At 44.8% G+C, this 22360-nt stretch overlaps 1 protein-coding gene across 1 annotated transcript in view; it reads left to right on the top strand.

Annotated features, from left to right (window-relative positions):
• Positions 1-3867: 3867 nt before the first annotated feature.
• Positions 3868-22360, top strand: part of AFF2 (ALF transcription elongation factor 2) — a 526427-nt gene continuing 507934 nt past the window's right edge. Inside the window, exon 1 of the mRNA XM_065915233.1 lies at positions 3868-3986. Within this exon, the coding sequence (XP_065771305.1) occupies positions 3940-3986 (47 nt within the window). The 5' untranslated portion in view covers positions 3868-3939. The remainder of the gene's footprint in view (positions 3987-22360) is intronic.

Here is a 22360-nt window from a genome sequence, read left to right as displayed (position 1 = left end):
AAGTAACTCAGCCTGACTGCACACCAGGTCAGAAACAAATACTTAATATTTTAAGTTGAAATTAGAGGTATGACAGGATGACACATGAATCATATGCTGTCAATTTGTTCATTTCGTGGAGCTGACATTCACAGAGAAATTTTCTTAAATTAATCTTAATTTGTAGACACTATCTACCAGATCCAGAATGACAGTGCCTTTATTCCCACTATAAGAATGGAGGAGTTCCAGTTCTTTGAAATAAACATCAGTACCTGGAGACTCCAAATTAAACTCCTTTGAAGTAATTCAAGTCCAAAATCCCAGTTCAGAAAGTCTGGGAATCAGCATTTGCATACAATCAAGCCTCTTAGAATGATTTCTGGTTTTACATCTCAAGAGATTGGACCATGGAGTCTTAGTTTTGATTCTGGCCTCTCTGAAAAGATGGCTTGCTCTTGGCCCAGTGGTCCTCCAGGAGGTCTCTGAATGGAGGAGATAGGTGAGGTGCGGAGCGGGACCCAACAGAGAGCGTGGGAGAAGCCTACTGAGAGCAGGGTCAAAGGGGAGAGGTTACAACTGCAGAAACATTGGGTTGAGCTGAGAGTTGTGTAGTGAGATCAGAGAGGGGCTTTTCCAGGCAAAGCCAGGACAGCAGCCTGAGCCACAGGAACCTTCCACCTTTGCTCAGATGCCCCAGAGAGTGGAATGAGAGGGCAGAAACCTGACCCGTGCGAACTAGATGGCAGAGCTGCCAGAGTGACAGCAGCAGTGAGCTCTGATTCCAGATCCCCTTTTCACTTCCTGTTGCTTTTGCTCTCCCTGCAACTTGCTTTCCCTTCCCTCCTGCCGGTGTGCTGGAGGATACAGGGCTTGGATGGCTGTCTGAAGGTTCACTGAAGAGCCCAGTTCTAAGACTCCTGGCTCCATCAGAGTTGAGAATGGGCAAGAAGAGGAGGAGGAAGGGAGAAGGTGAAGCTTGTCCTCTGCCCAGGAGCAGATGTTCAGACAGTGAGCTGGGTTTGGGCTGGCTGGTTGGCCTTAGGGATAGCCTGGTCCCTTCAGGGCTGCCTCTCCCAGCTTCCTCCCTGTTCCAGGAGGGTGGCTGGTAGTGGGAACTCCTTCCACCCAGCGCAGCCTCCCCTCTTGGTTTTGATCTCTGGAAGGAAAAGCCCCAGCCCCTTTTTTGAAATGGCAGCCGGCACCACTTGTCTCCTCTCTCCTTCCCGCAGGCACTTCTGTTCAGAGTGCTGCCTCTCGCTGGTTCCTTCTGCTTCTGCTTGGTCCTCCCGCTGATTGGGAAGAAAGTGCACCAGTGGGGAGATAGGGGTCTGGAACTCTTAAAGGAGCAGCTTTAGTTCTCTCGAAAATTTATTTACCTAGCACATAATTTTTTTCTGTATTCCCCCAATCAATATAATCTGGCGAGAAAAGTGAATCAGATACAAAGTGACCATAATCACCATTTAAATGTTAATTGTAGATGTTCTGGTTTTCCTCTAAAGATTTTCAAGCAGATCAAGCATTAGCCCAGGCGACAATCATTATTAGCAATCAAATCCAATTCGAGGATCATTTACTAAGGGAATTAAAGTTGGGAGCTGTGGATCTGAGCAAGGAAGTCTCTGTTGCCTCAAGGGCTCAGTCTCAGGCTGAAGACTGGAACTCCACAAGTAAAGAAGGCACAGAGAGAATCTGAAAATCTCTGGCACCATTTTTACCAATAGCTCTTTTGCCCTGGAGTCTTTGACTAGAGGAGTTTACAAGTAGCCAAATTGACAAGGTGATTTGAAATGCAGTCTTCCCTGGGCTGCCCATTGGTTGATCTGCAGTCAGTTAACTAGTTTTGTTAAGAACTTGACCCTATGGAAAATAAATAAACAAAACAAAGCATCATCGGATGCCAGAGTTGCAGAATCTTAGTGTCTTGTCTGTGTATGTGGGTGATGTGCTTTTTCCCATACGAAGAATATGAGAGAGACCAAACTCTGGGCCCCTTCAACCTCAGATTCTCAAGTCCTCCACCTCTTGGAGCTGTAGCACCTTCCACTGAGTTCAGCCCTCCCTAAATGGGCTTCCCAGATTCTTCGTTCTAATCTCGGTTCCCCTTTCAGGAGAAATGTCAGATCCAGTGCAAATTACCCAGTCTCAGAGCCTCAGTTTCTTCCGGGAAAAAAAAAAAAAAGTAAAGAGAAATTATTAAGATGATTTTGAGAATATGAGATAATATTAGAGAAGCATATTCAAATAGAAAGGAGAAAGCTGGAGGTGCAGGAGCCAGATGGCGACTCTGTCAAGTCTCTGTCTTTTACAAAACGAGGCTCAGAGAAGAGCCTCCTTGCTAGAGTCACACGCAGAGCCAGTGACAGAATCAGAGTCAGAACTGGCACCCAGCTCTTGTCAGCACTCAGGCTACCGCTTTGCTAGAGGGTCCTCGCCTTAGGATTTCAATGATGGGCCAATACTATTTTGCCTGCGCAAGGACGTGGGGAAGGTCTGGGACTCCGGGTGCTCCTGCTCCCCGAAGTGTCAGACTCCGCCCGTTCTGACGCCGCTTTGGGCATCGGAGGCCGGAAAGCTTTCCCCAAGGGTGTTGGCTAAAGGGGTCCACCGGTCCTGGACCACCAGTGGAAGCTGAAGGGAGGGAGGCGGCTGCACGCGGAGCCGGCCAGAGGGAGACAGGCAGCCAGAGGGTGGGACAGAGGGCACACTCTGTGGGATTTCCCATCTCCCAGAGCTGGGAGTGCTGACGCCTTCTGCCCAAGGCACGTGGTGGTTGTGCCTAGAAGGTGGTAGTGCCACCCAGTTTCCAGCGAACCTGAGGATCACCCAGGGTGGTCATCCGTGCCGACCCTTGCAGTCTACAGAATCCAGGGCCCAGAGCTTGCGGACCTACTAGGTGCGCACCGCGCCCTGCAGTGCGGCCACGGCGGCACTGCGGCATGCCTGGCCGGCCTGGGTGCAGACACGCGGCGCCGGGGAAGGTGAAGGTGACCGCCTTCTTCTTCCTAGCCTCGAGGGCTCTGCGCTGCGGGGCCGAGGGATGCTCGGGGCCCACCAAAGTTCGCTCCCAGTGGTCGGGGGCCCCAAGGAGTGTCTGGGGACAGGGACTGTGCGCGCCGCAGCGGGGGGTGGACCCCCATCCCCGCGTCACTTTGTGCACTCTTTTCGGGTCCCGAACCTTAACTCGCAGGGGTGGGAGTACGTGGGGGTTCCGAGAGAGGGTGTCCTTCCGGAAGCCGGCCTCCTGGCCCCGCCGGGCCCCCGCCCGCCTCGGTGCAGCTGCCCCTCCAGCCCGAGCCCCGGGGCGCGAGTCCCCAGGTCTGCGGCCGCTCACACCAGCTGATTTTGACAGAGGGGGGTCCCGGTCGGCGCGGACGGGCGGGGCGAGCCCCTGCCAGATCCGGGGATGATAACGTGCCGGCTCCATGTCGCGGCTTCGGGCTGTCCAGGCTCCGCCCCCTGTGAGTGTGTAAGTGTGTGATGCTGCCGCGGCCGCCGCCGCCGCCGCCGCCTGTGCAGCCGCCGACGCTGCCGCCCCGGCTGCCGCGCCGCGCCGCGCCGCTGCCGCTGCCCCGGCCGCCCCTGCCGCCGCCACCGCCGCCGCCAACCCGCAGCCCGCCAGGCGGGCGGCCCCGCCGGCCCGAGCCCGCCGCGCCTGCCGCCGCAGCGTCGGGGCGCTGGGCGCGCGGGCAGCCGCGGACCGAGCAGACCCGAGCGGGCGGTCAGGCACTTGCCCGCCCGCTGCCGCCGCCGCCGCCGCCGCCGCCCAGAAGCTCAGGACCCGGCACCTCCGGCGCCCGCCCTCGCCGCCGATGCGGCCCGGGCACTTTTAGCCGGGCAGGAGGGCCGGAGAGCGGGACTGCCCAGAGCAGCGCAGGAGCCGCGCCGAGAGCCACGCAGACCCGCCGCGAGCAGGGACGGACGCCCGCCCGCCGCCACCGCCGCCGCCCGGCCGCTATGGATCTATTCGACTTTTTCAGGGACTGGGACCTGGAGCAGCAGTGGTAGGTGTTGCTTTTTGCCTTCTCCTTTGCTGCGCGGGTCCCCGCGCTGGGGCTGGGCTTTCCGCCTTTGTTAAGAGGAGCCGGGGCTTGGTGGGGGCGCCCCGGACGCCCTCCCACTTGCTCTCGGCCACCTCTGGCCCCAGCCGCCGCGACTCCTCGGTCGGGTGCCCGGGTGGGGGTAGGTGCGGATGAGTGAGGAATGCGGGTCCGGAAGGCGTCGCTTTGCACTCCAAGTCCGAAGAGTTGCGTTTGGCCCAAATCGGATGCGCTGCTGTCCGGGGTTTGAGCCGCGCGACCTCCGCCCGGGATTTTCTGCCCAAACGGCTGGCCTGGCGGCCTCCCAGCGCACCGGATGCTGCCGCTCGAAATGCCCCCAACTTTCCCAGGTGCCCGACGCCGGCGGCGGGTCGCGGGGGGACAGGCAGCGACCAGGTGCCACCGGCGGCCCTCCGCGTCCCCGGCGGCCACCGCCCCCGCCGCCACCTCGGTCCCCGCGCGGCGCGGCGCGCACACCTTCCCTTCCACCCGCTCGCAATCGGGAGCCTGGCGGCGGCTTCTGGGGCCACTGCGCGGGGGACCCCAGGTTCCGGGCCGACTGCGGCGTTGGCTTTCAGTACTGCGGGGTTTTGAAGTTGGCCCGTAAAGTTGGCCGCTCCGAAGTCAACGCACATTTAATTAGCTCCTGGGTCCTGTCCGCACACCCCCACCTCCCCACTGGGAGGCAGCTACCGGTTTGTGTCATAGGCACCCAGCTCGGATTCAAAGGTTTAGTCAGCTCTTCCCCAAATACCATCAACTTGTCGCCGAGAGGGCTGTCTGTGAAAGAAGGTGCAGAGGTGACTGAGAGCTAGAAAGTTGTTACTCTGCGTGCTGTGCGCGCGCGTGTGCATCAATAGCGATGCACATATCTATTAACTTTTACAAAAGCCTCACCTCCTGCACCAACGTTATCACTGTTCATTTGTCATAACATTTTCTCGTATCAGTTTGCCCCCACAGCCTATGGAATTAGATGAGGGGAAGGCACGGCAGTAGCGACTTAGAATTGCACGCTTCGCTATTGGCTTTTTAAATGGAGTTGGAATAATCTATAGTACCGACCGGCAGTGCGAAATCTTTTGCAACGTTAAACTCCTGGCAGCCGTTGACTCTGAATGCTGTGTTTTTTTACAAGGATTTCCCTCGCTGATGTGATATTTTAGGCAATTTCCTTCTTTAGAAAAGGGTCACACTCTTAGCCAATAGCTTCATTATGACAATCATGACTCTTTTAGTTGAAAATCCAAGATAACCAGAACTTAAAAACATTTTATTTTACAGCAATTCCGGGTAAATCCTTGAAGCCACAAATTACGCTGTATCAGTATTAATCTATAAGGCATTTTTTGATACCATGCAGGGTTTTATCAGCTCTGCAGAAGAACACGTTGCAATTTTTAATAACCACGCTGTTATTTAAAAGTAAAGATCACAATAAAATTACTGCCCCATTAAATATTACGCTCCTGTACACAGCCTTTACTTTGTTTCACTAATTTATTTTGCAGGCACCTGATAACCACAACATTACTATTTGCATACAATTTGCCTAATATACAGTGTGGGTAACATCATTAACTTAACAGACGTTGTTATAATTGATTTTGTGGGTGTAGTTCAAATGCTAAACATATATACAATGTATTAGGTTTTTAAAAACATGTTTATTATACTATTTTAATTTCCGTTTAATCTTAGGCACATGCAGTTGCATATTTAAAGGGGTGAGCTCTTCTGATTTGTCTTTTCAGAAGACTACATCTCGCTCCTTTTTTGGAAACTATCTTTTATTATATTAAGGAAAATGCAAAACCTGATTTCCTCTAGATGCCTAACTGCCACATCAGTTAAGAAACATGTGGACTCAGACACTCTGTGGATATTATGTGAATACTGATGAATTAGTATAACATGTCTGCATAAATCAGCCAGCCTTTTCCCTCTGTGCACACGTTCCAGGAACATTTCTCCTTCGATTGTGAGGGGCAAGCTTCCTTCTACATCTGTGTTTGTAAACATTTGCAATGCTGCAGTTGTGCATCTGTGTGTTGTACACCCCCACAGAGAAAGGGAACAGAAATGTGAATAGTGGGTGAATTAAAGAGCTTGCTTATTGCCTTGCATGAAAGTCTGTACCTTTCCAAACTCTCTTGCACATCCAGAGCATGGCAATGGCATGTTCATTACATGTTTACTTCCCCTCCTGGGGAGTAAGTAGTTGCTTAGAGGGATGGCATCCATTGCTCCCCACCCCAAACCTCCCGAAGATGCCCTAGGAAGAAAAAGGCACCAGCCAAGTTAAGGATCTCATTTCCATTGGACCTCTTCTCAGCATTCATTTGTGGAACAGAGAGCTCTGAGCCATCTCTACCGCAACCCTATATGTCTGACATAATAACCAGATCAGGCCAGCTAAAAAACAAACTCATCTTCCACGACCTAATGGAGAAAGACTTTACAGAAACAGGCATATGTGTCACTTACAGACACTAGACTATAGTAAACAAAAAGCGTGTGCCCATTTAGAAACATCCACATTCCTCAGGAGGAAAGCAAATGGGCAGGACGAGGCATGGGTGACTCTTCCCAGCCTGGGCGGTTAAGAGTGCTCGGCGCTAAATGGAACAGAGCCCTGAACTTCACACACGGCAAGAATCTCTTAATGGGTCATGCTCTTGACTCGATTAAAGGGCCAAAGCTCTCATTCTTGAAGATTCCTGGGTGAATGAGCAGTGTTCACCTGTGTCTGAATTTAATATGAACCATTCTGTGAAAAAGAGGAAGGCGCAGATGGCTGTGTACACCAAAGATACCACTTGCTCTTAAAAAGTGAAAAAAGGATAAGGGAAAAAAGAATCAAATTTGATCGTTTAAATCATTGCGTACACTTGCCTGTGCTAACCCAGTCAATGAATTCTTGAGGTGTCTGGAGATCACGTGGCTAGATTTGGACTCCTTTACCAGCAGGATCTGAGGGTCTGCCAAGTGTCCAGCCTTTCTGTCAGCAGGCACCCCTCCCGTATTGATGAGATGTTGCTTTGTGACAGGCCGAGGTTCTTTGCAGGGGTGCTTATCATCATTTTATCATTGAAAAAGAAAGATGGAAGGAAAGAAGGGAAGACCGATACAGGAAGGGGCTCACACTAAAAAATAAAAATGGAAAAGCAAATCACCATGAGAGCAAAATCACCATGTTGCAAAGCTTGATGACAATTGTAGTTAAGCCAGGATGACAGTGGCCGACTTTGCCTGTGAAGGACAGAGGCCAGCATCCTTGGTTTGTAGTTTTTATGTGATGTCTCACAAGTAGCCTAATTAGAGGCGAGCTTGCAAATGGGCAGTTATACAGGAAGAGAGTTAAACTCACTAAACTGTTAGATAAATAGAAAGTTCAAAGGTCTGTGTGGGGCTGTTGAGGCTGGGAAGGGGCCATGTGCGGGCCAGGCTTCTCCTCCCCTCCCCCTCGTCCGCTGCCACAGTGGCCCCCACTTTGCTCAGGTTCCCTCAGCCTTGTGGGAGGCGGGGACCCTGCTCTGCAGACAAAAGTGAACTGTTCCAGCTTCAGTTGGGCATGGCCCATCTGCCTCCGCCTGTTCTGTGTGCACAGATCTGGGAGGCCTCCCTCTCTTCGATCCTCTGGAAGAGTGGCAGAGGCCTGTTGGTGAATGGGAATGTCTGGGAGGGACTGAGAAGGCAGCCCACCTCTACCTGGGATTGGCGGGAATATGGAGGGGGCCGAGGAGGTCCTGGATCTTGCCCCTGGATCTTGTTCTGACCAAGGCCCACAGGTCGCCAGGGTTTCTCTTTCTCTGCCTCCATCCATTTATCTTTCCCTCTTCCCCTCTATTTGTTTTCCATTGAAAGGAAGACAGTCAGTGGTCTCTTTTTTCTTGCTGGTACAATATTCATTCTCTAGTGTGTCTGAGCTTTCATTCAAAAAACCGCTTGAGCTGGAGTGTGTAGTGGGGTGGGGAGTTAAGACTCAAGGTGGTGAAATTAGCTACTGATAAAGTCTGCTCTACACCCGGCTGAAACCCCCCAAAGAATAAATGCTATCTCTGTAAATCTTAAAAGGCATGTCTGTTGGACAAGGAAGAAAATTATCTCATGTTAGAAATCAGTTTAATGATACATGAATTGTTTTGCTAATGATTCAGTCAAGCATTTAACAAGTCTAAAATATACAAATCAAGATTGAAAATGACTGCCTCAAATATGAATCTGTCATTATAGACATAAACGAGATTCCAAACATTTAAACATGTTGTAGATGGATAAAAATTATATTATATTTAAACATGCTAATTATTGTTGAATAGAAATGGTTTTAATATGCTGAACCTTTATTTTATGCCCATTATTCTTAGCTAAGACTATTGCTTGCATGCAGAATCTGCATATATTTAACACATATTTAATTGAAAAAATCATAAAAGCCCAATAAAATGACCATCTCTGGAACAAACTAGGAACTGTACTCCCATGAGCTTATAGCTGTAGATTGTACCTCAGAAAGGGAAACCACCACATACTTGATGAGCTTGTCACATAGACAAAACAATGGGTACAGTGAGTACATTTTTCACTCTTAATTTTGTTTTTTTCTGATTCCTGTGGGATAAAGAAAGAGATTTAAAAACTTGTTTACTGAGAATGGAAAGAAGTTTATTGCTGATATAAGAACTCAAGACCACAATCTGGAGAAACCTTTTTGAGGAGTGTGTGTGTGTTTCACCTGTGTATGTGATAAGTTGCATCATCATCACTGTTGTTGTTATTTGGGTATCTACTCAGTGCCCCAAATATGACTGAGTAGCTAGTGCTTTAAATACTCAATTTTACTTAATCCTTTAGACAGCTTTATAAGATGGGTCCTAATATGACCTCCATTTTTAGATGAAGAAATGGAGGCACTGGCTCCTCAGTTATGCAGTTCAGATTCCAGCCTAGATGGAGCTGACCCCCGAGTCTGCATCAGCAACTGACATCTTGTCTGAGCCTTTCCAACAGGTGCCGTCCTTCCTCGTACATCATCTCTTTCCATCATTGTGCATCAGAATGCGCAGGTGTTATTCCCATTTTACAGATGAACAAACAGACCTAGATAGGTTGATTGACTCACCTAAGTTCACACAGCCTGATTTGTATCAATGGTAGGGCTGGATCAGAAATCCACATCTCCCACTTTCCAGTTTAATTGCCTTCCCGCACACCTTCATTGCCTGTTTTTTTAATTGTTATTATCGCCTAATATTTATTGTTACTGGGTGAGCTGGAGCATCTGGCTCTCACTGGAACAAACAGATTGGATTGTGTATGTTATGCTTGTGTGAAAAAAAAATTTCTGTGGAATGACCATGTAATCAACTAGCCATGGAACTCTGCTTTTTTCTTTTAATCAAATAAGGAACAGTTTATGTAATGATACAATCTCTTAGCACTTGTTTATGGATGCTTCTTTAATGAGAAGGTATGAATAGCACACTATATGTATATTGTAATTTTCCATTCATATATGTATAGTATATATCATATATATAATTTTCCATATACATATGTCAAAACTCAAATCCTTGAGAACTGTCTATTTAAATTCAAATACCCAAATTTTGAAGATTCAGTACTTGAACTTAAAGAAGACCACAGTATATCTGTCTAGTTAATTGGAAGCCTCAAAGCTGGGTGTAAGGGGTAGATAGCATTTCTTTCCAAAGCTTTATAACTTACCACATCTATCATTTGATTTGATCCTCACAATAACCTTGTGGGTTTGCCATGACTGGTCTTACTGGCTTCATTTTGTAGATGGCAAAAATGGCAGCTCAGAGAGGTTAACTGACTTGCCTGTTTTCACAGTATTTGGATGGTCTTAGGATTTGTGTTTATTGTTCTTTTCACTGTATCACTACTGTTGCATTAAGTCATTTGTGTTTAAATATTCACACACCCACTCACATCATCTTGGACAGTGCCTTTTTCATTACAGATGCTCAAGAAACATCTGCTAATACGAGAATCCCACCAGCTCCAAGAGTGGTCTATACAAATACTACTGTCTTTCAAAGATAGTTGCAAAAATCCTGGTGGTAATACCACCCCTCTACCTGTTTGATAGTGTTTTAATTGTTTTGTAATTTTTTGACAGTCTCTTAGCCAGTCTGGTCTCTTTTGAGTAAAGGAATGAGAAAGAACGATGGTAACCCAAAAAATGCTTAATAGGAAAAGGCAAAATTAGAACCCCTGTTACTTACCCCTGTGCTTAAAAAGAGAAAACCAGATTCCTATGAATTCTAAGATATGCTTAGAACTGCAAACTGCAGCTTTGAAGGTTGAGGCGTCCAGGACTGTATTGTGTCTCAATCTGTGTGGAGAACGTTAAAGAAGAATGTGTGATAAAAATCTGAAGAAGAATTGACTGATTGGAGGCTTGGGATTCCTCCAGCTTTCCTTGAGTTTCAGCCTTTATGACTTGTATTTCATCATGAGAAGGCTGTTTTTCTACTTAACTGTAGCAGATCCACGCCATAAATTATCATGACTGTTAAACAAAGGTCTAGCACTGGGTTCCTCTAATGTAAAACTTTTATGTTGCACTTTAATGAAATTTTATATGCATGTTCAAAGCGAGGCACACTTTATACCATGGAGAGGGCGATGCTCTGAATTGTTGAATTTATTTTAAGGTAAATCTTTTCGATGACCTTAGCTGCTAACATCCACCTACTTACTGAGCTGAGAAAAATTATCTGAGTGCTTAAATAAAATGGCATGATTTAAGCAGAGCTGACACTAGCCCTCCAGCTAGAATCTGATTTTGATTATGGATTGCTTAGTTTATGGAATGCTATTTTTCATATACCTGTGCATTTTGCTTCATTTGGAAAAGAAAATCAGCCAGTGATTGAAAGTTATCTTTGATGTGGTTGTTTGATAGGCGTGTGCTGGTCTTGGAAGGTGTAAGGGCCACACACTGGGAAATAGCTAAGGAAACTTGAAATCGCTCATCTGTTTATTTTTTCAATGTTCATTTTACTGGAGAAAAGGAAAAGAAGAAACACATCGCTTCCATCCCATAAAGAGTGGTTTGTTTTCTTAGATTTCTAAATAACAGTTGTCTGTATCATCGACCAGCTTCAGTGAAAACCAGATCTCAATAGCAGGTATGTATGGTGGCATTGATGAAACCCTATTTCTGGAATCCGAATTTTGTATTTTGGAGGCCACATATCTCCTGTCAGTAGCATTGAAATGGTCTCTTTTTTATATGAATAAAAATAAAATCCTGCTCATCTTGTAGTGGTGCTGCAGTTGCAGCCTGGGCATTAACAGTCACCAGGAGAACTTTCTTAGGAATCTGACGCCTCTTTGGTCTTTGGGTCTCTAGTATGATTTGATCAAACTACCCCACTGGAAGGAGTGTGTTTTGAGGACAGTTTAACCTTCTGACTGTGGCAATATGTACAGGATGACCTAACTGTCTGCTGAACAATGAGAAATGCAATTGCAGAGGCTTTATTTCTCCCTCCAGGATGTCAGTCAATGAATTTTTTAAAAAAATTAATTTTCCAAAGGGACTGGTGGTTTCACACCAGGTCGGCACAGCCATGGTAACTAAATTAAATTCCAGCTTGATGGATGTTTCTGATGACGTGCCATGGAATCCTGGAGAGGTCTCATCAATTAGCCATTATTTATTTGCTGGCAGAAGTCTTGGCTTGGGTGTGTAGATATTAATAAATGCCTCAAACCTAATGTTTGAAGACTGGAGGGCTTCACCATCATCTGGTTCAGCCTCTTCATCGTACAGATGGGGAGACTGAGGCCAAGGATGGGGAAGTAACTTGCCCAAGGATGTATAGTCCACACGTGACATTGTTGGGTAGGGTCTGGAGCCCTTGTGCCCTGGTTCAGTATTTGTCACTCTCTCCAGAATTGTTTCCAGGGTTTCCCAGGTGGTGCTAGTGGTAAAGAACCTGCCTGCTACTTCAGGAGACATAAGAGACTCGGGTTCAATCCCTGGGTTGGGGAGATCCCTTGGAGGAAGAAATGGCAACTTACTTCAATATTCATGCCTAGAGAATACCATGGACAGAGAAGCCTGGTGGGCTGCAGTCCATAGGGTTGCAAAGAGTTGGATGTGACTGAAGCGACTTAGCATGCACGGCAGAGGTGTTCGCTTCGTGTACCAGCTCTGTGCCCAGTGCTTTGCTAGGCAGTCACTCTTAGAGGGAGAGGAAAGGAATGTAGAAGGTGACCTCTGGCCTCACTGACTTGCCGTTGGAATGTAGAACTAGTTTAGGGGAAATAGTATGACATAGATGTAAGTAAAGTAGGAATTCAGGGAGAGAGACTGTGGGCTAGAGGAGGAGAAGCAGTCTTCCTCAAGGCCAAGAGTGAAATGGAAAACCAGAAATGTGGGCTATTTAGAAGACCAGGAGCAGCAACACTTGCTCTTCAACAGTTGTCTTTGGACCCACAGTTATCTGGTTGGATAGTCGCTCACAGTCATCACATAATTGCTGAAGTTATGTTTTGCTATGTGAACAGAGTTACTGTCATCACCCACTGACCACCATTGGCTGTGAGATAACCACAAAATTCTGGACAATCATTTAACTATCTGTATTATGTAAATATTGATGCAGGCATTCTTCAAAGAAATACCAAATGAAAGTTTGTTTTCCCGAATCAGTTGAAACAAATGTTTGTCATTTGGCACCATTGCTGGCAAAGTAGCTATTTTTGAAAGATGCATATATTGTGGCTCTTGACATGTACCCAGATATATTTGTTCTTTTGTTCTTTTTCTTTTGAAAAAATTATTAGCTTGTTTTTCTGAAAGGTGTGTATTGATGTTTTTCCTTTTGCCTTTTTTTTCCCCCTAAAGTTGGTGCCTTGGTACCATCTGATTGGCATTTATATCTATGTTTATAATGAATTGTTTGGCCACAAAATAATTCGTTGTCTGGCTGTCTCCTCCTTCGAATCTGAGCTCTGTCTTGGAGAAGTCACTGGCTATAATTCTCCTGCCTCTCTGCCCCTAAACTCACATACTCTTGCCCCGTTGGGTTAGACACCCCTCCTCTGAGCTGCCATGCTGCCCTGGCCAGAGTTCCAGTGCACCTGAGTTTTGAGGGATGAGAATATGTCTTTTATTGATGTAATCCTAGTTAGGGTCTGGCCCAGAGTAATAACCTAATGAAGCCAATCCAAGGTGCACCATCGTTTGCTTATCTGAGTCATTCAGGCATTGCACTAGGTTTTCCAAATATTATGTCTAGGTGGGAAGCCATCATAATAAGTCATATTAATAATAGCGAGTGAAAATAATAATCAGAGCTAACATTTCTTCTGTGACAGGCTCTGATTTGTGTTCTCTGAGTTCCCCAATTTGCAGGGCGGGGAAACTGGGACAGAGAGGTTCAGCAACTGAGAGTAGGTTACAGAGCTGAAATGAACACACAGGCTGTGTAAATCCTTCACTGTGCTGCTTGCCCATGATAATACCCTGGCAGAGATGCTAAAGCAGCGGCAAGCCCTGTATGCCGTGGGGCTTGGCAGCGGACGAGGCTGACGAGGCCTTTGTCACTCTTCTTTAGTATTTACAAGCCAGCATCGGGTTTTCATCCATAACCATATACAAGGTCTAACTGGTCTGATATCTACTCCAGCAAGAGACACTCGATTCTGCTCCTCTTTGGTGTAAGCATGAGATTCAGTGCTTGGGAGGAAGATGCATTCAATATGGGCTCCATGAAGGTGGAGTCTTTTTGGGGGTGGTATGATTTACTACTGCAGCTTCACTGCTTAGAACAGTGGCACACAGTAGGTGCTCAGTTACTTTCTGCAAAATCAATTAATGGTTTGATATACAGTAACCTGCTTAATGCTTTGTGTGATCAGCTTTGTGAGCAGAGCTGGGAGGTGCAGACTGAGGTCTAAGAGAAGAGCTAAAATCACAGTGGTCAGACAGGCCAGTACAGGTAGATATGTTCCTAAAACAGCATGCTTATTAAAGTTTTATAAAGTCAGTCTCTCTATGTGCATCTTGCTTGCCAGAAATCCTGCGGGGAATTCTTTGTTGATGAGAGTAATTGCTCCTAACAACCCTAAACTTACCAGTTTTGTGATTTTAGATGGTTACGCATAGCATTTTCTTTCTGCGAGGTATACCTACATTTATTATCTACAACAATATCATGAGGGTAACTTTTCAAACTTTTTTTTTTTTTAAAAAGATGTCTTAAATTGTTATTGTCACCAGAATGAGGCTTTCCTCTAGTTCAAAGTGGGGGGTGGGTGGTGAAAGAACATGCCTTCAACATTTGCTCAATATTTTTTTCCCCACTTTTATACCATGGTCTGCTCTGAGGCAGATGCCTTATTTGTTTTTTATCCTTCTTTCTTTCTTTTAAAAATAGCTCCCGCTTTGGAGGCTAACCTGGGATTTGGATTTTCCTAACATATTTGGGGCTTCCCAGGTGGTGCAGTTGTAAAGAATCTGCCTGCCAATGCAGGAGATGCAGGAGACATGGGTTTGATCCCTGGGCTGGGAAGATCCCCTGGTGGAGGAAATGGCAGTCCATTCCAGTATTCATGCCTGGAGAATCCCATGGTCAGAAGAGCCTGGTGGGCTACTGTCCATGGGTTCACAAGGAGTCGGATATGACTGAGTGACTAAACACACATGCAACGTGCAACATATTTTAAGACCAAACGCATTTTCTACTTATGCCTCTGAAGGATTCAGATTGCAATTTCATCTTCAGGATGTGCAAGAACGTTTCCCTGTGTGTTCATTTTGCAGCACTCTGTAAGATGGTTTGAGTGCCAGCATGAGAGAAGTAGCATTTTGCCAAGCACTGTGTTCCATATTTTACACACATCACCTTATTGAGCAAGCACCCCCAGAAGATAGATGTTTTTTCCCGCTGCTTTCAAAGAGTTGGACATCAGCTGTCTCAGAGTTCATGGGTAACTTCAAACTTCAAGTGTAACTAAAATTAATCTTGGGGGGGAAACCCTCTAAATGTTATTTATTGTTTTTACAGTATACATTTAAAGGTCACGAGATTCAAGTCAAGAAAGAAAGATAAAAGGCGTTAAAGAAATCTAGGACATTTTGTAGAGATAAAGTACATAGTTAAATTAACTCAACATTAAGGTACATATTTTGAGGAGAAATTGTAGGTACTTACAAGTTTATAATAAATTAGGTCTCATATCAGAAATGAAACATATCCAAGTATTAACAGTCCAGGGGGAATGCAAGAGCCATGACAGTCTTTAAAAAAAAGTGAACTGCTAAATATTAACTATATCCCTTTTGGTATAATTAGACATTTTGGCCCATTAGTTTTTTGCAATTCTAAAACAGTTTAAACTTCAATGGTGCACATATATTCAGACTGCGAGGGATAAAGTTCCTATCAAGAATGATGAAGATTGTTATGGCTGGATTCTGATTAGCATTTTACCCCGAAATTACAATGAAATGCCATTGCACACTCTACTGCCATTGAAAAAATGACACCCGTGGCAGACTTATACCATACAGACTTTTGTAAACAGTTGCAGTTACTCACATATTTTGAACAAAAAATTGAAATGTGATGAACCTATCTCAAGAGGCTTGAAAAGTTAAAGTGAATTCTAACTGTAGATTAGTAGCAAATGATGACAGCAGCACCAGTATTACCTCAGCTGATTAATTTATAGGGATACTGGTCAATGATTTTAACCAACAGCTACGCATAGTAGAATCCTAATGGGATCTGTCTGTTAAAATTACATAAAGTAGGGCATTTGATTTATTTCATAGTTTCTCAAAGTTCAATTTTAACTTCATACAAATAATGCATTAGTCACCCGGGATAAATGACACATTGAATAAAGTTGGGATTTTGTCTGCTTCTCCTAATCTGATTTAGCACAGGACCACATCTGGCTCCCTAGTGTCTTCGTATCCTGAACATTTGTAGTAGAATGGGATCTTTACATATCTCATCAGAGGAGACTGGATCATGTAGGCCTTGCCCTGACCTTGGTTTTCTTGGGTGTGTAAAGAAGGCTTACTGCTTGGGTGTAGCATTAAGAACTGCCATTGCTACAGCGAGATGCACAAGTGTTTATAGACATTGCTGCTCTTAATACACAATTAGCTGAAAGATTGCATTTTAAGTTGGTAACCAGTTTGAGACTGGTTAAGTATTCAAATCTGAAATATGTATTATGAAAAGTAAACTTAGTAAAATAGCACTAAAATCCCTAAAATTCACCTTACCATGTTAAAATGTGAGAGTACACCAAACTTTGCCTAGATGCCCAGACCAACTCTAGCCCACCAGTTATATCTGTACGCTTGACCCTGGGACTGGGGAGTCTTTTCCTTGGGCTATGAATGCCTCACAGCGTCACCTTCACCATCCAGTTTGAGTGCCCGAGATGTGACTACCTTGTACACTCTGATCACTGTTATCGTCATCTTTCTTTGGGTTCATTACGTCCATGGAAGATGGAAAGGTGAGTTTGTCCAATAGAAAAACTTTGAAATCTGCTCAGCCTGCAATTGCACACCAAAATTGGAAGGTGGTGGGGGAGGTTTTAAATTCATGGCTGGCTGGAAATATGTAGGTTTATATTTTTAAGTTTTAAAAAACACGATTAGTAAGAAGCCCATAGAACTTTGTGGATGTCAAATAACTCTTAAAAAACGAAGGCAAATGATGAAGTATGGGGTAAGTTTCCTGAAATTGAACATAATCATAAAAATCCAAGGAAAAGCAATATATTCTGCAAAATTTATGAGTTTTTTGGTGGGGAGAGTTTGCAAAGCTTGACAACCCCCAGTGCATCTGGCCTGGCACATTCCTATTTGTAATGAGAACCTTATGGGGTGCCGGGCCTCGGTTTTCTTAGGCAGGCCTGCTCCCCAGGGGTATCATAAATGATATGCGAGTCAGAAACTTCATGGCTCATGGCATTTCTCAGAGATGTTTTAGTTAAGCTGCCTCACCCAGCTACAGGGGCAGAAGGTGGGAAACAAGTCTCCTCGTAAATCTTCATTGAGCTTTAATTAATTAATTTTGTTTTTTCTATTGTTCATAGGAATTAGAAAGGGGAAGAGTAACTGAGTGAATGTGCCTACATGACTCCACAGATATGGTCCAAGTTATCAGGAGTTCCTGTGGCTTTTATTATTTCATGGACACACATTCATTTAACAACAACAATGACAAAAACCCAGAAAATCGCAAATGTGTAAATACTGGTAACAAAAAGTTGCCAAAAACAGAAGAAAAGGGGCAATGCCAATGTTAGGGCTACTTTTCCAGTTTTCCACAGTCTCTTCTTTCCTTTTATTCCCCACATGCTATGAAAGCTTGAAATGTGTCCCAGTCTCACTTGTGAACTTGGGCCTCACCTTGTGGGCTGTGTGGGGTGGTATGGCTGGTAGGTCATGAAATGGAGATTTGTGAATTCGTGTTTGTTCAAATACGTTCCAGCACCTGGATTTCCTGAATGAAGTTCTGATGTTACTTTTTTCTCAAAAGGAGTTCCAGCCATGTTGGTGGTGTGGTTGGGGGTGGGGAAGTTCCACCTTGAATGGGCCTGTATACTGTCGACCCTTTAACTTACTCGGCCTCTGCTGTGACTTTGGGCTTCTCTCTCAATAGGCCTGGGGAAGCCCGATGTTAGTTTTAACTCCTTAGTGCTCTGTCACCTCCCCTTCCGTCTCTGCCTTTTGGATTCCTGACATTTATTCCTATGAAAGGCTTATTAGCTACAGTTTTATTCCCTTCCTTGGGTAGGTCTAATGCATTGAGAACAGGACTGCCCATCTCATGAGTGTCTCTGACCTCCTCATTGTCTTCCTTTTAATCATATCTGTTACATGTGATACATTTTCAGACTTGTTTACCCTTTATTAGTGAGCTGGGATACTTACGGCAGTTTTTCGAAAGGGGAAAAACAACAATGCTTTCTGGTAGCCATTTAACTAATTTCTCCTGAAGACTATCTATGCATTTTATGAGGGAAATGTTTAAAAGGTTGTCGTGAATGAGGCAGCCGACACTGAATGAGAAGATTTGACAAAAAGAAACATTTTTTTTCAGAGGAAAAAGAAGCAGTTTTTACATTTCATAAGCTTATTTTGAAAGGGTAATAAAGGAATTGCTCTGTTTCCTCACTGGGGGAAAAAAAAAAGAAAAAAATAACATATTCTGGGGACAGAAGCCTTTAATATCTTGCAGGCTGTTTCAATGAATTCCAAGTTTCAGGTCCAAAACTCTTGTGGCTAATGGAGATTTATGCTCCATCAGTTTTAAAAATCCAAGAAGGCATCTTGAATTTAAATTGTCAAATTATTAGACCTTCATTTTCAACGAAATGGAAAGACATTGGAAATTCTAGCCATTTTGCTTTGGCAAATTAAGCCACACTTGTTGGTGTTGCTGGAGTTTAATAATAAGGCAGAATTTTCATAAATAGACAATGGGTGTTGAAGCCTTCTTCCATGACAATTAAGCAGAGAATTAAGGCTCTCTGTGTGCCTCAGTTTTTTTTCCCCATAATGATAATCTCCCATTTAAAACCTGAATTGTAAAAATCGGCAGAGGTATAAAAATCTAAAGAGAAATAGGATCAGTTTTCATGAATCAACGTGAACTCCTTACAGTTGTGTGATGGTGGAGGGAGAGCAGAGGCACATCTGCTTCTCTGGAACACTTGCTCCCAGGTCCATGTCCCCGCGCTTGTCTTAGAACTTCAGACCTTCTGAGGAATGGGGCCTTGGCGGGGGCCTCGGCTAGCTCCCTGGCCATGCCCTTCCCCTGATCTCCCTAGCAGTGCTCACCCAGCTTCTGTCAACCCAAAAAGCAAACCAGAAAATGGGAGAATAAAACCTCCTCTCAAGGCAGCCCGTTCTTTCCTATCTGGGCAGTTCAGCTACACCTTCCATCATCTGTGTGAAAAGGCCTCTCAAGCTTCCAGCCCTTGGTTCTAGTTCTTCCCTGAAGGCCACACAGAGGATGTGTCATTGCCTTGGCTCACGTCAGCCCTCCTGGGTCTGAGGGCAGCCCTCCTGTGTTCACTGTGTTCTCATTTCTCAGGGCAGAACATTCCAGTACGCAGATAACGGCCTGCAGGGACTCATGGTTGTCCCTGTATAGATATGCGGAGCAGAAGTGGCCAGGCCTGGCAGGCTGGAGCATCTTCTTCCAAGATGGGGATTGGATCTGAATAGCATCCCACTCTGACCTACATTCTTGAGTGGTCCCACTCTTCTTGCAATATGTGCCACAGCCAAACCTTTGCAATGGGTAAAATCTTAAGTGTTATGGGGATCTTAGGGTTTCCCTGGTGGTTCAGATGGTATAGAATATGCCTGCAATGTGGGGGGATCTGGTTTCAATCCTTGGGTCAGGGAGATCCCCTGGAGAAGGAAATGTCAACCCCTTTCAGTATTCTTGCCTGGAGAATTCCATGGACAGAGGAGCCTGACAGGCTACAGTCCATGGAGTTGCAAGAGTCAGACACAATAGAGTGACTAAACCACCACCACCACCATGGAGATCTTATGGTGGCCATTGCGTACATGGCTCCTGGAGCCAGATCATTAAATACTTAAACTAGGATGAGAGTTGGTTCTTCAAGGCACCCAAAGTCATATCTGAAGATCTTTCCAATTGCAGGGATTACAGCCCTCTTTAAGATGACAAAAACAGATACTCCTTGCCCAGCCTTCAGGGCCCTGGTTGATGATTCCTGCAGGAGATTTATGTGAAGGAGAGCGACATGACAAAGAGGATTGGCTGGAGCCACAGCAAACCATTTCCAAAGACACTGTTCTGAAAGGGCTTCAGTCATCAATCATGTGGTGAAACGCACGGCACAGGGCATCTGGCTTTCTTTTTGACTGCCAGGAAGCTAGGCTGACCCAGCACTGCCTTGAGTAATTTCTTCAATGGCTAGCACTCATTATTTCCACCTGCTTCATGAGAGGGAGCTTAAGTCAAAATCTAGCCCCTATGATATTGCACCGAATTGTTGATTACTGCAACCTTTTTGTCAGTATTCAGCAAACCACTTCCTGTACTGCACTATTGATGAGTTATTGTCAACCTTTGAATTCAGCTGTACAGTACTGAGTCTTTTTGCTAAAGGGACACTAAATTGGAAAATAATTTTTTTCACTCATCTTTTTCACAGCTTTTCATGGGGCATCCTAAGATGAATGGTTTTTTGCTACCAAATGCCTTTTAGAAATACTCACTTTAGATCCAGACTCAAGACTCATCTTGACTTGGGCGAATACTCTTTTAAAGAGACTTTAGATTCCATTTTGTTCTGGACAGGTCTTGGCACTGGAGTGTGGATTTTGCTAATAAGACCAAACAGAGCCAGCTGTGTTCTTCCAGAGAGCCACCTTGAGTATCAGTGTGGATGACAGATGACAGCCTGTGCATTAAGAAGTTTATTGTATGTAATTGGGCCATGGTCTATTGTATTTGCAGTGCTTGGCATGGTCTGTCCCTCCCGCAAGAGACAGAATGACTGTGGGTCATTTATTGCAAAAGCATAAGAGTCTTCTTTGCTCTGCCCAGAGCAATGACCCCACAGATGACTGCACTTTGATGGGGAGGGGAAGGGATGGCGTGTGGTGTCAGGTCACTTTCCACTTGAGTGGATGTTGCCTTGTGGAGTTTTAGGTAGAGAAGTATACATGTCTGGTATTTAAGCTAAGACTAGATGACCCTCATCAGGAATGCTGTAGACGGGATTCCAGCGTTAGATAAAGGCTGAACTAGATGACCTTTGAGGTTGTTTCAACTGCTGAGTTTTTATGATGCTTTAAAATTCCTCAGGAGAAAAGCTGCAGCAGAGGGCATTGGCTGTGAATCTCAAGCTCGCAATTGTCAGATAATAATGCTTACATCAGATCACCTTAAATTCACTTTAAATTTTAAAAATAGAGAGCTCACAATGTTTTGCCTGATTTGGGGGAGGATCTGATTTTGGGGAGGAAGTGTGAGCAGGAAAACATGAAGATTACTGCCACATAAAATACAACAAACCATGAAATAGCATCAGCAGTCCAAATTAAAAAAAAATAGTTTTAATTAAAAGAATTGGGAATCACTGACATATATAGGCTTTTAAAATTTTTCTTGGCTCATTTTTGAGCTCGACACATGGAGCCTATTAATTCCTATTGCCTCCTATTGGCATTTTAACGGCACCTTATATAAATAGAGGCAGAGAAGCTAGTGGCTGCTCGGCCCAGACTTCTCACTCTTGCATTCCTGGCTTCGTGCCGGAACCTGACTCCATTTGGCTATTGACAGGCTTGTTACAGAAGGTGTTGACCATTCTCTGGTCAGGAGTGATGCGTCAACATCCTCTGCAAAGGAGAATGGATATTTATCTCCCTCTTCTCCACTTACTTCCTGTGTGTCTGTGAAATAAAACCTACACCTCTTTTTCATCTTGGTTTGTCACATCATGGAATAAATATCACAGTCTTTAAGCACATTTTTTGGTGAATTCCCTGATAGCAATTTCCAGTTCAGATTGGCTAGTAGTGACTTTCTGTCCTCCAGTTGTGAAAATAATACAAAGTAGAAGGAACTACAAATTTAAAAAAGCAAAAATGATAAAAAGAGAACTTAAACATTCAAAGAGGAATTTGAACTGTTTCTTGTGTCCATGGCTACAAACTCCACATATGGAAGTAGGATGGGCCATTCAAGACCTATCTAAGGAAATAAGTTAATGTTTACCTGTCTATATATGTGTGTGTGTGTGTGTATGTACTTACACTCACGTGTATATATACACATATCTGTACACACACAGACGTGCATGCCTCCATAAGCTAGCTTTGGATTCTAGGCTTTTGTGAAACTTGAACTCTTAAGATATATGGCCCTGATATACTATCCCACCACTCTCCCCTGTATATACAAACAACCTTTCTTACTCTGTTAGCCTTTGCCTGGTTGAGGGCTGTTTTGTCTAAACAAATTATGCCATTATTTTATTTTAAATGCTTTTTTAAAGAATAAAATAATCACAATCAATGCCAGGTGCCCTGAACACTTGTGCATTGAAAGGAGAAAAATCATATAAAACAAACTTACATCTGAGATGCTTCAAAGAGGGAAACTTAACTATCCAACATTTTTCAAACTTATAAAATCCATTAATGTCCAGGATGCATTCTGGGCCTGCTGCCTGCCTAGAACTATTTTCAAACACTTTTGCATTCAGGGAAACCCAAATGCGTGTCGCCTCAAGCCCTTTTCCCCTCTTTAATTTTGAGACCCCTCTGT

Source organism: Muntiacus reevesi, chromosome X (assembly GCF_963930625.1).
Source record: "Muntiacus reevesi chromosome X, mMunRee1.1, whole genome shotgun sequence".
Lineage (NCBI taxonomy): Eukaryota > Metazoa > Chordata > Mammalia > Artiodactyla > Cervidae > Muntiacus > Muntiacus reevesi.
This window is presented reverse-complemented; position numbering and strand designations above follow the sequence as displayed.